This window comes from Pelecanus crispus, chromosome 9 (assembly GCF_030463565.1).
Source record: "Pelecanus crispus isolate bPelCri1 chromosome 9, bPelCri1.pri, whole genome shotgun sequence".
Taxonomy (NCBI): Eukaryota; Metazoa; Chordata; class Aves; order Pelecaniformes; family Pelecanidae; genus Pelecanus; species Pelecanus crispus.
Genome location: NC_134651.1, coordinates 21537412 through 21553932, shown reverse-complemented (window position 1 = coordinate 21553932; position 16521 = coordinate 21537412). Strand labels below are relative to the sequence as shown.

General features: G+C 47.8%; 1 protein-coding gene across 1 annotated transcript in view; it reads left to right on the top strand.

Annotated features, from left to right (window-relative positions):
- SGPP2 (sphingosine-1-phosphate phosphatase 2) overlaps positions 1-16521 on the top strand; it is a 37330-nt gene that overhangs the window by 17861 nt on the left and 2948 nt on the right. Inside the window, exons 3-4 of the mRNA XM_075717025.1 lie at positions 9572-9751; positions 12299-12388. Coding sequence (XP_075573140.1) covers positions 9572-9751; positions 12299-12388 — 270 coding nt within the window. The remainder of the gene's footprint in view (positions 1-9571; positions 9752-12298; positions 12389-16521) is intronic.

Below are 16521 nucleotides of genomic sequence, written 5' to 3'. Positions count from 1 at the left end.
TTCTTCAGCTCTTTGAAATAACGCTCTTGAATCTGCACAGACAAGGCTTTGGTGCCTGTGACTCTTGCTACTTCAACCAGGAAGTGCAGAGATGGAAAATAACTTCACATGAACCAGCCCCTAAGTGTACTTTAAATTTACGGCACATCTCGGCTCAAGAGGTGAATGTTCAGTTTGTTTTATTTTTTTTTTTTTTTTTAGTCTCTGCACCCCTTCAGAGTTGAAAGCTTTACTTTGGTGTGGAATTTCAGCCTGGGAAAAAAGTAGTTAACAGTTTCTGCTTGCCGTTCAACAAGCTTGGAAATTTTTTTTTTGTTGTTCTTTTTTTTCAGGGTGTGTGGATGTAAAATGCACCCACACCTCTTTTAAGCCTAAATAACTTTAATTTGTACAATATAAATAAGAACTGGCCATTGTGGACTTTGTCAGGGCAGGTGTGGAAGCTGGTGGCATATGACAGCGATAAGCTGCTGACTCAGATGAAGGCAGCATCTCCAAAGGAAGGCAGAATTTGGGTGGCTGGTGGTGCCGGGTGGGCACCCGCTAGACTGCATTTGCCTGTCCAGGCTCCCCCGGCTGGGGCCCAAGGGGTGCTGGGCACAGCATGGGCAGGCCTGAGAAGGTGCTGGGTCTGAATCCATGGCAATTTGGTTTCCTGTCTTGCTTTTCAGAAGAACAGTTTTCCAAAAGCTGTCAGCATTTAGTTACTTGGGAATGATGAGCCCTGAACTCTGGCCCTCAGAGCAACCAGGAGTTTAATAACCAGCAGGAATTTACCTGTGATCATTATGTGTGGCAGCTGAATCCCTGGATGCTGCTTTGAAAACGCATTTTGCAGCAGCCTCTGGGTTTAGTGATTGTTGTGTGTTTGTTAGGTTTTGTGCTTTTGCAGCATTTCACCACAACATTTTTCTGCTTTTGCAACACTTCACCAAAACAAGCTTAGAAGAGCTGATAAACATAGTCACTGGTAACTCTTTAAAGTGCCATATATTACGCTGCATGAGAACGTGTAAGACTGTATTCAGGATGTTAGTAACTACAAAATGTCACAATGCAAAAATAAACGGTCCATAAAAGAAAATGCCACGTGCAAGATGATAAAGTGTTTATTGAGAGAGAATTTTTTTATGTGTTGGTAGCCATATTGTACCCTTGAAGAAAAAATGACAGTGAAGCTTTCATAGCTGAGAAGCTGAATTAAAGTAAACACTGCATATCTGATGTCAGTTCAAGACTGCTAAATTTCAGTCTGGATAATTTAAGGTGAAGTTTAAATTGGAAACATTTTGTATTTCAGTAGAACTACAAATTGTAAGAGTTTCTCGGTTTTAGGTGTTAGATGATAAACCAGGTCAATGTGACAGTAGTTCTTCCTGCTACCAGGAGACTGTGGACCCAAATTTCTCTTATTTAGACCCATCAGAAGATAGTCAGCTATTTTATAGTTTTTGTCTGAGGACTTCTTTTAAAGACAGAGTGAATGTCATAGGACATTGGCCAGTTATACTTCTGGAGGCTTGAGGCTCTCTTGATCGTATTGTTCTGGTTTTGTTTTTCTGAAGTCTCACTTGAGAGAGCCAAAGTCCTCCCTCCTATATATATTTTTTTTCAGAAGCTGTCTGTGCTGTCTCTTCCCTCTCCCTGTCCCCTGCTGCCCCTGGCCGTGACACGCACGCTGTGCTGCCACTCGCTGCTGAGCGCGGCACTGCTTGTGGTGGGCTGGAGGCCTGCCCCGTGGATGTGCTGCTCGCCTCATGGCCGGGACAACTCGAGTAAGTGTTTGAGCATCCCACCAGCTCAATGCAACCTTGAACGTCCCGTTACACCTGACCAAATCCTTGACAAAGGTCGTGTAAAGTTCCTGCGCAGCTAGCGCAAGATTGATGTGTTTTATGGAAAACGATAACCGTGCTGGAGATGGCAGATCCTCGAGCTCCCCTAGCCAGCTGCCCTCTCCCATAAGGCGCATGTGCCTCAAGGAGGTGCCCAGCCTCGTGGTCACTGTTGGCACCTCTGCATGTGGGCAGTATCCAGGTGGCTTGGGGAGGGGATGGGGAGTGGGATGTACATGTTCTCCCATGTAGTTAGCGATAGGATGAGAGGAAATGGGCTCAAGCTGCATCAGGGGAGGTTTAGGTTGGAAATTAGGAAAAATTTCTTTACAGAAAGGGTGGTCAAGCATTGGAACAGGCTGCCCAGAGAGGTGGTGGAGTCACCATCCCTGGAAGTGTTAAAAAAATGGGTAGATGTGGCACTTTGGGACATGGTTTAGTCTAGTCTACCCTTGATTGGTTTAGAGTGGACTTGGTAGTGTAGGTTAATGGTTGGACTGGATGATCTTGAAGGTCTTTTCCAACCTAAACGGTTCTATGATTCTATGTGATCAGAGGGTGGCTTAGGGCCCCCCAGGCTGGGGGTGCCTGGGGCTCTGTGGGGCTTTGTCCACCCAGGCTGCCACCAGGGCAAAAGGCCAGCGTGCTGCTTGGTGACTTTCATGTCAAAGCCAAACCTTAGTTCTTGGCATTGACTTGGGCTTAAGGAGGAGCATCCTTAAGAACATACTCTTCCTGGCTCTGCTCCTCTTTCACTGTGAACCAAGTGATGCTCGAGAGGCACAGTCACAGCTATTATCTGTTGCAGTATTACCTGTTCACCTAAGCCTTAGTTGGGGGATGCTGAGAATAGAAGCTGTGAACAGTGCAGACTGGGCACTTGGTTTAATTTCTATATGGTAAATTGAAGCCACACCTGCCTTGACAACCACAAAAAATAGCTGGCATTTTCAGGATACAGTCTGTGCTGCTTGACTAATCTCCTGCAAATGCCAGTTTATTAATAGTGCATCCTTATTTTTTCCCCTCTTTGCAGTGTTCCCAACGTGCTCTGTCACTCCTATCAGCACACATAAATTATGATAAAAACAAAAGCAACGTAATTTTCAAACTGTTAATTTCCTTTCTGGGAATATGACAAATACTATTGCAGGGCAGGGTTTCTAGAGCCAGGTTATAGAGTTTCTGGTTTGGAGCCAAAACAGCAGATTCAAAGACAGGCTGCCACAGCGTGAGTCTTGGGGAAGAAGTCGCCGATGCTATTTGACCCTACGTCTTCTCTAGAATTTCATCTTGTCCTTTTAATAGATCAATAGTGCAGATGGAAGAGCTGCAAAATCAGAAGTTGAAAATAAGTATGTTCTGGTTCATCTTTGTTAGCCAAAATGTTACAGAGTGCAAAAAGAATTGCTCCTCCTGACCTTCACAGGCCTGTGGTTGGGTGGATCCGTCCCCGTGCGGAGGTTGTGGAAGAGGAGGGATGACTGGCGTGTGAGGAGGATGTGCCACACACAGCACACCTGCAGCACTGGGCACGCTTCCTAAAACCTGCTGAATTCAGGGTCTGGGCAGCTGCCACGTCAATGTTCCAAAGGGGAAATCACGCTTCAGGACCCGTGCCTCTGCATATGGAGCTGGCTTGGCTGTGTTTGTCTGTGTGCCTTCATACATGTCCGCACTGCGGTGGTAAATATGTGCAGCTCTCTTGCTTCCTGCCACAGAAGTGCTGCCCGCAGGGACTGCAACAGTAGTGAGGGAAAACCATTGAAAATGCCAGGCAACACCTGCAGGTGAGCAAAACCACTTCTGAAATTATTGAAGCGATACCAGAGTTATGCGAATGTCAAGGAGCTAGGTCACTTTATGGGACTGATGCTCACAGGGAGGGGAACAGCCCCTCACCCCAGAAGGAACCCTCACAGATGTTGGGACAAATGGGTTGGCACCTGGAGCTATGTGGATGCCAATGCCTCGAGTTTGATTTGTCATTATTCACTAAAGCAAGATCTGTTAAAATACACAAATAGATTCCTCATTTACCCCAGTACAAAGCCCCAGGTGAGGATGTATTTTTGGAGATGGACCATATATATGACTCAGAGCAAAGTCAGAGGAAACCTCAGAAAAAGGCTGTTGTGCTGCTAGCAATTGCTAATTACATTTGTGTAGTAAAGTCTAATGCTGCTGACCCATAGTGGCAATAAAGCTTTGCCTTTCCTTCACCTGATGCATTGGCGCTGAAGGATTGCTGTCCCCCTCACGCAGCCCAGGCCGCCCCAGCAGTATGGTAGGCAGCAGAGTTTGGGAAAGTCTTGTTTTTAAGTTGCTTACAGCATTACAGAAAAAGCCTTTGAGAGGGGAAAAAGTGTGTACAACAAGTAAGAAGTCTTTACCCAAGTAATTTTTAAATGCTTCTTGCATTTGATGTAAGGATTTAATTCTGAAGGCTTCAGAGTCATCTGCATAGCACTGGAAATTTAGAAAATCCCAAACTGAATAATGGTATTGTGGGCTTGGGGTTAGAAAAATGCCCCCATGTGTCAGGCCTGCTGCCTTGGCCCACCATGTCTTCAGCCTGTGCTGTTATAAACCTGGGTCCCCCGGGAGGGATGGCAGCTTCAGCGCAGCCCGTGCCGCATTTTATTCCCAGCAAAACCGCAGCGTGCTGAGCTGATGCAGTAGCACCTGGCAGCGCAGAAACAGTAGAAGCTGGTTCAACTCTAGATGAACAGATTAGGGGAGCCGTACCCTGGATTTCAAGCGTGGTTCAGTAAGCTTCACCTTTACTGCTTCACCGCAGAGCAGAACAAGATGTGGGTAATATATTCCCTTGCAGTATGGGGCTGGAACCATTGCGAGAAAATACCTGCCTTGCCTAGCCCTGGGCTCTCCTCTGTCTACGCAGCTCATGGATTCAGCTGCGTAAATGAAGCACCCGGTTTGTGTTTCGCTGAGGCAGGGCAGTGGCAGGGGACACGGGAGCTGTGCAGCCCGCGGCAGAGCAGCACACAGCCAGGGAGCTCCCGGGCAGGGAGGAGCAGCGGCGACAGCCCCGCGGCGATGCGACATGCCTGTGTGGCTTTGGAATAGGAGAATGTTTTATTTCCTGCATCTCCAGCTGGTGCTGCTGTGTCACTGTCAAGTGATGCTGCAAATATTAGGGAGCTGACGTAACTTCCTGAGAGTTCCCACCATGCCAGTGGTATGAAGAACTTTTGCGGGTGTATGTACCTCAATACGGAAGGGAAAGCAGCATTTCCCTGCGTTATGCATGTGCACGGTTGTTGCTGACCCCTCCACCACACCTCTGCTCCTGTGCCATGGTTCACCTTGCTTTTGCTGTAATTTCTTTAGTAAGGACTCGCACTATGGCATTTGCCACGACCGTAGCTTGTAGGACTTGCAAATACAGAGGTAGAGCAGAGTCCCTTTGTCTCCCCTAACAGGGCGCTCCCATGGGAAACTGTGGTGAGGGCTCCCTGTATGGACCTGTCTGATGCCAAAGAGCATTGCTTTGCTCTGCCCAGGTTTGGGCCCCGCTTGGGGGTGTCCAGTGACCCGGGAAGGCTGTGGTGCTGACCTGCGGTGCTTTTTCCTTTCTGATCCTTGAACTCCAGCTCCCCTCCCTCCCTGCCAGCCCGAGCAGCCCCCCTCGTTTGCCAACACATCTTTTTAACTTGGGTGTGAAACAGTTAAGTTTCTTTTTGGAAAGCTTAAACAGTCCGAGGTACATGGTAGTTAGAGTTGCTGCCATCAGCTTTCAGAGTAAAGTGAATTAGCCATGCCCATCCCATCAACTTTTGTGAAATCTCAACTAAATGCCCATGCATTTCTGTGTACTTATCTTCTCCAGCTAATTGTGTCCTACACAATCCATCATGGCTTTGACTTTGTTGCTTCGGTAATGGAAAAGTCTCCAGGTTGAGACAGATACCCCATGCAGAGACAGAGGTACTTATTAATGTGCAAATTAAAATAATTTCTGCTGAAGATGTCTGCAAACCGTTTTCCACCAGAACTGCAGAAAATGTGGTTGATCTACATCACTCGGAGTGGAAGAGAACCTGTGCTAGAAAAAAACCCGCAGAAGAATAGCATTGAGAGCTGTAATATAGCACTCTAGGTAGGCAAAAAAATGTCAGCAATGTAGGAAAGAAGCAAACAGAACAATAAAGCATGAAGAAATTATTTGCTTCTAGATTTCTTTTCTTTGCCATGCCTACAAGACAGCAAAAGGTGTCTGCTTGCTCAGTGTTCAAGGGCCTGTTCCCTCTTCTCTCCAACATTCAGCTTTGGGCCTGGAGACCCATCAGGTGGAAAAGTCCACAAGCATGTAAAGACTTTTAGAATGGGTTTTATTTAAATCTTAGGTGCGTATGGTTTGAGTCTAGCCCTTCCTTTCTCCCTAAATCTTCCCAGCCTGTGTGAAGAAAGGGGAGCTGGGTGAAGCCCGGCACTGCGGGCTTGAGGGATCACCCTGTGTTAGACTTTGAAACGTGGAAACTTGCTGCTAATCAGCTGCTACTGGGTGACGTGCTCCCGGGTGAAGCCTTAACCTGCCCTCCCCTGTCTGTCTGTCCCAAGCCATTGTGAATGTGCTGTTTGGGTTACCTAGGGTAGGCTGGAAATCGCAGCAAAATTACCCTCTCCTGTGGACATAAGCAATCCTAAGTTACTTGCTGGTGCGGACTCGGGGTATTTGTGCCCGTTCTAAATTTATTCCAGGGCCATCAAAGATTTTTGGTATTGCACAAATAGGTAATTCGAGCCAAGTGTAGGTGAGGCTTAGCTCTGATCTTTAGCCTGTCCCCCATGCTCATCTCTCTGTCTCCCTTTTCCTTCTTTCCAGTGCTTTGGCTTGCTTTCTTTCCCCTGGGACTGTTGGAGAGTAAATCCAAAATGACAGAGAAATAAGGTCAGGAAATAGTGAAATGTGGCTTAAGAGAGAATATGCCACTTAACCAAGGCATACCTACCGTCCTCAGAAGATGAGAGCCGCAGTAGAGTGCAATTCAGAAATATCCTGCAATGAAATATAATGCTGTAAGTGTGTTTCTGCAAAACACTTGTTACACAGTGACTGCATCTGTGGTGGCCTCCTACTTGGTAATTTTTCCGCTGTGCGTGGCTGAGCTCTGGGAGTTTGTGCCTGGTACCCTCGCAGGGGTATTGCCTTCAGTTGCCAGCCATGTGATGGTCCCTGCAGGACTGGCTGATGCTCTGCGCTGGGAGGGATGAGTAGGTCCCAGCTGGTGCACTGCCTGCACACCCCTCTGCCCACCACAGGTGGATCTGGCAGGAGCTCTGGGCTGCTCGCTTTGCTGGGCTGCGAGCTGAAGAGCCCGCGCGGATCCTGGGCGGTCCTGTGCTCCTCCAGCCACTTGTGAGCGGCGCAGGGGGAGGGGGGTGAACCAGAGCAATGCCTTTGCTGGGTGGCTCTTAGCAATGGTGCACCTGTCATCTTTCACCTTCTCAGAGAAGTCTACATGTTTGGCTCCTTGGGGATGTTCTGCCACACCCACAACTGCCGTTTCTGCCGAATAATCCAGGACGTTGCATGTAAAGCCACGTGCACAGCACCCAGATAAGCTAAAGGCAAAGGTTGGTGCTTCAGAGGGCAGTGCTTAGTCTGAATGTATTCTGGATTCCCCTTCATGTTTTATGGAGGTTGTCTCACCTCTCATTACTGTACGTGCCTATACAGTATGTGTTTTTAAAAAATACGAGGGTCAGAATTTAATCTGGAATGCCAGGAAGGAAGGTGGCGTGAGGATGCCTGGTATTCTTGCTTACCCATACCACCTCCAGCATTCAGCCTGTTTTTCACCATCAGAGGAGTCCTAGCATAGCCTTCATTTCAAAGATGACTCATTTCCCTTTCTGTAATACTCTTATGTACTAGTGCTAATAATAATTCTACAAGTGGAAGTCATTATAGAGGACTGCTGATAAACTGGCTTGTCCTACCTTGCCTCTCAGATGGTATCTACGCATGGTAGCCTCAATATTTTATGTTCTGTCAGAGAGAGTAATTTTGCTTTCAACCCTGGAATTTAATTAACTTCCAAAGATGTGCCTGCATCCATTTGGAAACTGGTGGCGTTAACCAAATAAACCCAGGCAGTGGTTTCTTTAAGAGTCTTGTTCCTTGAGCCTTTGTTTACTGTGAACAGCCTGGGCAGGGTATTTGCTGACTGCCCTATGCCCCATATATCAGGGTGAAGTAGGAGCAGCCAGGCGTGCCGCAGGTGGTGCCAATAATAATGCGGTGATGTGATTCACGTGATGAGGGATGAAGGATGCAAAGGCAGCAGCAATCACTTTTCCAGGCTCTGGTGCCGGCTGTAAGCCTAGCGCTCCCCACGGCATGCCCTTTGCTGTAGAGATGGGGATGAAGGAACGTGACATTCTGGCTTTTTCCTGGTCCTGATTTGTGAATCCTGAAGTCTGTCTTTTAACGTTAAGCCATTTTTTAAATGGCTGGTGGGAGAGAGAGGGATGCAATGTAGCTGGTGACGGCTGTGGCAGCGGGTGATCGTGTTGCTGTTCTGGCATATGGCTAACACCAGCATGGGAAGGGTGTTATTTTAAGACCTCTCCTTTGCTAGTGGAAGCGTGAGAAGTGGAACAGTGAGCCATCTTGCACAGCAAGCTGAGCTTTCGTGGCAGGCGTCAGTTAATCTGATTTTTTAATTTAAAGAAAAAAAGAAAAAAGGTTTGCTTTGTTTTAGAGAGCTTGCTTTGCATATGTCTTGCTGCAGTATCCAAAGGAAGGATGGGGGCAAAAGAAAGCAAATACATCCTCCGGGGACAGCCTGGGTGACTTTTCACGTCCTTCTCACTGTGTATGCTAAGAGCCTGTTGCCTTTGGGAAAGGGGTGCTGAGGAGCAGAGGATGTCAGCACGGCGGGTGCCCTGGGCACTGCTGGGTGGGCTGCACTTCTCGGGGAAGCTGGCCAACCAATGCCTCTGCTTCCTATTGCTACTGCTTGCAGTCATCTGAGGATACAATGTTTCCCCATAAAATCACTGCATTGCAGTGCTCAGTAGCTAATTAACGGAGCCTTCGCTTAAACCTCTGGTGTCCCAAGCAGGACACAAAAGCCCCTTGCTGTTAGGGAGTTAGGCAGGAGAACTGGTACTTCGTGTTGCTTGTCCAGTTTTCTCTCTGCTGCCTCCCCAAGGAGGCCGAGGTTATTATTAAATAACCATGCTGGTGGTGCATCCCAGCGGGGTTCCTGCAGCACCTTGTGCGGTGAGTGGAGTGGGAGCTGCTGCGAGTGGGAGAGCTGGTGCTGCCCTTGGAGAGCTACTGCGCGGAGCTGGGAGGGATGCGGCTGGGCAAGGCGGTGATTTGAAGGTGGTGGCAGAAGAGTTTCTCTTCTACCTGTTTGCTTTGCAGGAGAGGGGTTGTAAGAGATAGGGAGGAAACTTAAACTTCTCTAGCGCGGGGCGGGAGCTGTCTCTCTGTCTTATACCATCCTGTATTGCTGCATCTCGTCAGCAAACCCTCCTTTGGTCCCACTTCTGATCAGGTTACAACATGGTGCAGTAAAACCACCTCTTCCTTTGCTGATGGGGGTAATGGAAACCCCTTTAATAATTCAGGGGATAAGTTCTGTGCTTGGGGTGGTGGATTTTGCAGGAAAAAGCACAGAAATAGAGGTGGTTCTCGGGTGGGCTGAGCGGGGGTTGCCCATGCTGACTGACAGCCCTGTGGCCTTTCTTGTCCCCAGATAGTGATGTACATAGGCCAGGTCTCCAAGGACATCCTGAAGTGGCCTCGGCCCCTCTCCCCTCCTGTTGTCAAGCTGGAAATGAGGACGGATGCAGAGTACGGGATGCCTTCCACCCACGCCATGGCAGCCACTGCCATCTCCTTCTCCTTTCTCATTGCAACCACGAACCAGTACAAGGTAGGGGGTACACAAAAGATAGAAGAAAAAAGAAAAAAAAAAAAGAAAATAAAAAAAAGAAAAGCATGTGTCTGCTTCCAGCAAGCTACACAAAACTAGCAAATCCAAAGCTGTTGCCACTTCCAAAGGAGCTCTGTATTTCTTTTCACAGAGATGTATTTTTCCCTGTTGTTACCTGTAGCTGGCCGACAACAGACACAGGAAGAAATTTAGCGGAAATCTCCTTTCTTTAGCACGAACCCCGCTCGCAGCCTGCTGTGGTTTGGAGGGTTTGCTGTGTTTTCGCATGCAGGGTGACCATGGAGGGAGCCACAGTGCTGCTGTGGAAGGTGCCCGGCATCAGCGTTTTGCGCTCGCCCCGTGCCCGCCAAACCAACGCTGCACGTCGGGAAACGCTGGCTCCCAGGGAAACCAAAGGAGCTCTGTGTCGCCTGGTTTTTGTATGATGCAGGAAAAGCATCCTTGGAAATCCCCTGGCTCTAACCTGTGTTCGACTAATAGCATATAACATGATTTGAGAACCTGTTTGTCAGAGAAGTAACAGCAGTTTCACTGCACTGGAGCTGCAGGCTGCTTGGGGAGATCTCACAATTATTTTGCCCAAACCTTCAGCCTTCTGTCTTTCTAACAGGTTTATTTGCTGGAAACTCATTTCTCCATGATGACTATTTCTGTTTCATTTTATGAATCCAGACATGTGTTTCCCATACTCTAGCAATAATAACTTCCTGGCTGCATCTTATTTAAGCATGTTTCTCAGCCTTCTCAAGTGTATTTCAAAGGTAAACCCATGTAACCAAGAGGGCTCGCAGTACGGCCAGGGGGTCTCACTGTCACAGTGTCCCTGGGTGTCCTCCCCACGGTGCCAGGGTGTGTGCAGGGACAAAAGGTGGCCGCCCGCCTGATGAAAGGTGCTGTGTCCTGGGGCTATAACTCATAGAAACAGAGATCTCTGAATTACACCGAGATCTCTGAATTAATTTAACTTCCAGACTCATCTGGTCCCTGCTGTGAAGCAGTGGGCTTTGCTCCTGCCCACAGTGCCGGGATGAGTGAGCAGGTCAGTGGTGCCCAAAGCTGTGCTGCCAGCCTCCTGCTCCCTGGAAATTTTATGGTAAGTGGTCGGAGCAGCTTGGCAGTGGGATGGGGATGGAGAGGAGGAGCCATAAGATGGGATATTTGTCAGCCCTGGAAGGCCAGATCCATCCCATGTGTCAGATCCGCCAAAAAGACCTGGTCAGCAGCACTTTCTCCTCCTTCTCAATTGATAAGCTACCAGTAGGACACACAGCTCTTCACGGGCTGTCTTGTACTTCTTGGAAACTGCCATGACACAATAAAGCTGCTGTAAAATAATTAAACGGCATAATTGCCTCTATTAAGAAGGAAAAATCTACCAGTACGTTATGCAGCTATCTTCTAAAGCTGCCCTAGTCATCAATTACTCTGGACTAGCTCCCAGCCTGCCTGCTGTGGGGGGAATAAAGTGGGCGTAAATCCTCCAAAGGCTTAGAGAAGTGAGGAAAAGCTAGCGTTTTATGAACTGGGAGTGACATCTGCAGCCGGGTCTGAGCTCTCTGTTCCAGGGGCTAGAGAATGCCAGGGGGAAAGGGTCAGAAGCGAGTTGTTGTGCTTAAAATTTCCACAGAAGCGTTTCTGTGCTGACCTATGGCCACCCTGGTCAGTCATCAGCCTCCCGGCAGTAGATGGAGACTTTGTGTCAAATCAGGTGAACTAATTTCATTTATTTATATTTTGTGTTGGTTTATTTTTTTCAGAAAAATGTCCTTTATGGACTGAAAGGAGCCCACCAACCCACTTGGTTTCAGGATTTGAATGAGTGGATTAAGGGCTGAGATGTTAAACTTATTCTTTACCAAATGTATGGGGTTTTTTTGGTTTTTAAATGTTGATTTATTTCAACACTTCTTTCCATGTTCATAGGCAACTCATTAAGTTAAGCTTCATAACCAGCTTCATCAGATGACTATCAAACCTTAAGTGTCACGGGGAAGAGCAGTCCTGACTGCTCTAATAGCTGGACTGTGGTTTCAGCCCAGGCATTGATTTTCCCCTCCCAGCCCGCTGCTCGAGGACTATTGATCATGCTTCTGGTCAGGCTCTGGGGCTATCACATTCCCCTCAGGTGATCTGAGGCTGCAATTCAACCTCAGGCATCGCTTGTACAATGTGCTGTGCCTTTTTTCCTTAAGGTCTTTAGCACTAACATGGATTTTGTGGATATTGTGGGGAAAAACTCTGCAAATGGCATCTATTTCCCCGGTTTCCCCATGCTAAGACTAGACCTTTGCAAAAGTAGGCCTCACAGATAATGAAACGACCTTCCAGCAGGATTGCATGTTGGCCAATGTGAGGTCTCGTCTCGGGTCACATTAATCTCTTTGGGAAAGTACAGCTCGGGAGCCGTTTCCCAACGCGAGATCCTTATGTCAGTCTGGCTGCTTGGATGTTTTACTTTGGATATATACTGATGTTAAAGTGGTTAACAGTGTAATGCGTGCATTTATTTTTTTCCCCTTTTCACAGTATCCGTTCGAACTAGGCCTGGTAGCAGCATTCGTGTTCTCGACGCTGGTGTGTCTCAGCAGGCTCTACACGGGGATGCACACGGTCCTGGTAAGGATGCCCTGCGCTGCCCTGTGCTGGTTGTGCCTCCAGCTCTGCAATTCCCATCTCCCACTCTTCAAGCAATGCATGTCCTGCCTTAGCCGTGCCACTGCAGGAATATAGGAGTCATGCCACTAAATCTCTTTGGGGAATCCCTCAGGCTATTGCTATTTGAACCCGCAGGGGAATTATTTATACCATTAGGGAAGGAAAGCAGCAGTGCGCGTGGGTTGAAGAGCAGGGTGAGGTCGTTGTGGCATCCGAATTGTAGTTCTCTATTTTGACATTTTAATTGCGAGGAATGCACTTGGGCAACTGACGCTGCTCCTTAGCTAAGCCTTTTGTGCAATAGTATCACTGTTGTCAGCAAGAAATATTCCGGTCTGGTTTAGCTTGGGAGTGTCAGGGAAGGAATAGCAGGTGGGTGAGTCATGCTGGCGACCAGCGGAGAGCGGAGGAGAGGGTAAAACGTGACAAGTGAGCTGCTGCTGGGGGGCTGGGGGACAGCAGGTCTCGTGTTACCGTACAGGGACATGGCACTAAAAAAAATATTATTACAAGCTTCTCATTTTCAGCTGGTAGGAAATTAATTCTTAAAGGATTGAGATGCACAAATACTTCATTCAAAAATAATCGTAAAATATCTGTGACTTTATATGACAGACTTGTTGTGCACAGTTCTTTAGAGATGTCAGACCTGCTTTAAGAACAGATTTTAGTGTTTGATTAGGCAGTAGCTGGTTCCTTCCTGACGAGAGGAAACATTGATCTGTTATACGTAATGGTCAGAGGGGTGGTCCAGCTGCCTAACTATGGATAAAACCCCCCAGCTATTTCCCCACAGGAGTTTGAGACACATTGTTTGTTGGTTGCATATGCATAAATAATTGCACTTCTTTACTAAGTAATAATTATGTTTGTAATAAGGAGACCTGATGACTGTAAAACAGGGACCCCTTATAAGATTAAGGATATCTATAAAATAGAGCTTGACCTTCCCTTCCAGGCCTAGTGGATCAAAACAGTATCTTAAATCAAAGCTGGAGACACCCTTTCTTGACTAGTGACCTTAAGTCAATCAGTAAAAATTCTTCGCATACTTCCCTTGCTGGTCCATCATAATGAGAGACTTCTCTAAATTTAGGTGGATTTTAGGGTAAGAAGAAAAAGTCCTTTGTGCCTTTGACACGATAAAAAAGGGCTTTAAAACAAGCTCCTTAGTTGAACTGTGAGCAATGCTGCCTTTCAAGAGGGCAGACGTACTTCGCTGGGGTCTTCATCCCGTGCGTGCCGTGGTGGGGATGGAGCTGGGGAAGCGACTGATGATCGCAGCGGCCCAAATGCAACCCCCGGCTCTCTGTGGTGCCATCCGTCCCACCTGCAGCAACAGGTTCTGCCATCCCACCTGCAATGACAGGTTCTTTCGGGGAAGAAGTGCGGTTCAGAGACATTTACCACACTTTGAGGGATGGCTCCCACTCTGAGCTGCCCAAGGTACTGAGGGGCTGAGGCACAGTGGCCGCTCAGCCAAGCCACCAGCCGAAACAGCCTCTATCTAATGAATTCTCAACCGAGGTCTTAATAGAAAATGAATACCGACAGGATATAATTATGTATTAAGCAATCATAATATTTTAGTAAAGCAAATGTATGGGTAAAATATACCCACCGACTCAGTGTAACTGAATTTTTCCCATTTGAGGAACCAGAAAAGGAGTGGCAAGGTGGTTGCGCAGTGCTTTGCTACAGCCGTAGCTGAAGCTCCAGCACAGGGTCTCGTCTTCTGTAGCCTCAGCTCTACAAATCAGACCGTATTTCAGCATTGCTGGCATTGCTTTTGGCTCAGGAGCAGCCTCAAAAAGCACAGTCGTGTCAGTAGAAGAGATGTTACCATTAAAGACCTTCTGGAGAGGCAGTAAACTGGTATGAGAGCTGTGTCAGAATGAATGCTGTGCTTCAGGTAAAGGGAGTAAACACCCATTGCCTGGGCTGTGACCAGGAGAGCATCACCCAGCTAGAGCATGGGGTGGAAGCAGTACACGTGCACTGCTGAGAGATAATTTAATTGCAACAAACCACCTTCACCACCTCAACACGAGAATATCCCATGTGCATGGAGAAGCAGGGGAAAGGCAGCGTCCTTCCTTTCAGGTCTTAAATGATGGAGTCTGAGGAGCTGGGGAAGTGGGAATCTGGAGTTGCCTGGAAAGGGCAAAGTGAAAATTTGGACACATTCTGAAGCAGAGAATCTGTAATTTTATAGAGGTTATTTTTAAGGAACAAAATGCAATTGGAGACAATAGGACTGGGGGTTTTTTTGGTTGTTGTTTGGGTTTTTTTCCCCCAGACAATTGTATTTTAGAAAATAGCCCTTTACTCCCTATCTTAAAGCTTTGGCCCAATTTTTGGCACATCTGAGTCATCTCGTATTTGAAACGATGAGCGATGGTGTTCATGTGAGTGTACAGTATTCCAAAACGATGTGGGCAAGATCGCTACAAATTATATTGGGAAGAACTTCATCAGCCAAGGGCAGCCCCAAACCGGGGGGGAGGAGGGGAGGCTTTTAGCCTCCTTTCAACCCTTCAGGGCCAGCTGTAGGAATTTCTTAATGCACCAAGCTAATGGGTTTGGCATTCGCTGTGGAGGCAGAGCTGGGTCTCCTCCTGGTGTGATGCATACCCCCCTGCCTCCAGGCAGCGACGGGGGCTTGGGGAAGCAGACAGGCACTCAGGAGCCGCAGCTGATGTTGTGACAGCCTTACTGGTACTGCAGCTTCCCGCTTGTGCTGCCCTGAGTTAAAATCAGTACTGCCCTGTGCTGGCCAGTGTGTGGGGGTAGGATGCAGGGAGAAGTCAATAGGTCACTTTTTATGACCAAAAAGAAACCTGAAAGTTGTTTCTGTAAACAAAGTAAATTGTTTTGGTTTTTTTTTTTTCCCTGAGATATACCGATTCAGTGTCGATACATTTATTGCCCATTACACCACCCTCAGGAGAGATGCTGTGCTGTATCTCAGGTTTTTTAACACCACCGTTAATCCTGAAATTATCTTAAATATTTTAATACTGATAAACAGGCGATGTATTGGCATCACTTTACACACTGTGGCACTCCAGTCCTTGTGGGATGAAACAGAGTAACCTATAGGAGTGGAAAGCAAATACGATATTTCTGTTTAGGAGAGCGAGTAGCATCTCACACTGTAAATGAAAATGTGAAGGGAATTCAGGCAATACAAGACAGAATAGGAAAAGTGTTATTTCTGCTTTGATTGGAAACATCAGGGAAGATGCTTGAGTGCCACCGTGTTCAGGGTGCTGGTTTGATGTTCTGGGGGCCTTTTGTGAGTGTTTACATCTCCAACCATAGTTTCAATGGGAAGAGCACAGAACCGTCTTGCCTTCAGAAAGCCAGACCACATGCTTTTGCAATCTTAAAACAAATTGTGCTCTAAGACCTTGTGAAACAAAAAAAACCCAGCCCAGCGCAAGAACGGCAGCAGCGGTGCCAGTATCCGCGGACTGCACCGCCGCCGCGCTGCCTCGCTGACAGGCAGCGAGCATTTTGAAGCGCCCCAGTCCTGCATCCCAGGCATCACATGCAACTGGGTTTTTACCCCAGTTGTTTTTTCTTTGTGTACCTGTAGCACAGGAAAATAACTTGAAGGGCTTGTGGCATTAGAAACCCGACACTGGCCTGTTCTTTAGGTAGCAAAGCCAAATGACAGCTTTCCAGTTAAAATCGATAGGAGCGAGGCCTCCCGTGTGTCGAACCCAGGCAGATGCTTGTCGCTGTGGGGGAGGCAGGGGGGTGCTGTGTGGGAGCGGGGCCAAGCTGCATGGCTGGGGGGGGACACGCTTTTTGGGAGGGATGGAGCCTGTGGAGGACTGCTGCAGCACTTGTTAGTGCTGAGGGAGCTGGAGCATCCCAGCAGGGAAGTGGGAGGTTTTAAACTTTGCCAGTGGTGCTGCACTTTGAGCAAAATCTGTGCCTGCCCTCCTTTGAAAATGCCTTTATAATTGTGGGTTTGGCGAGAGGCTAATCTGTTTACACAGGCAGACGGGCAAGAATGTGCTTCCTGGGAGTGCTAACAGCAGCTTCACCACCGGGAAAAGCTAAGGTGCCGCGCCTGGGTGCAC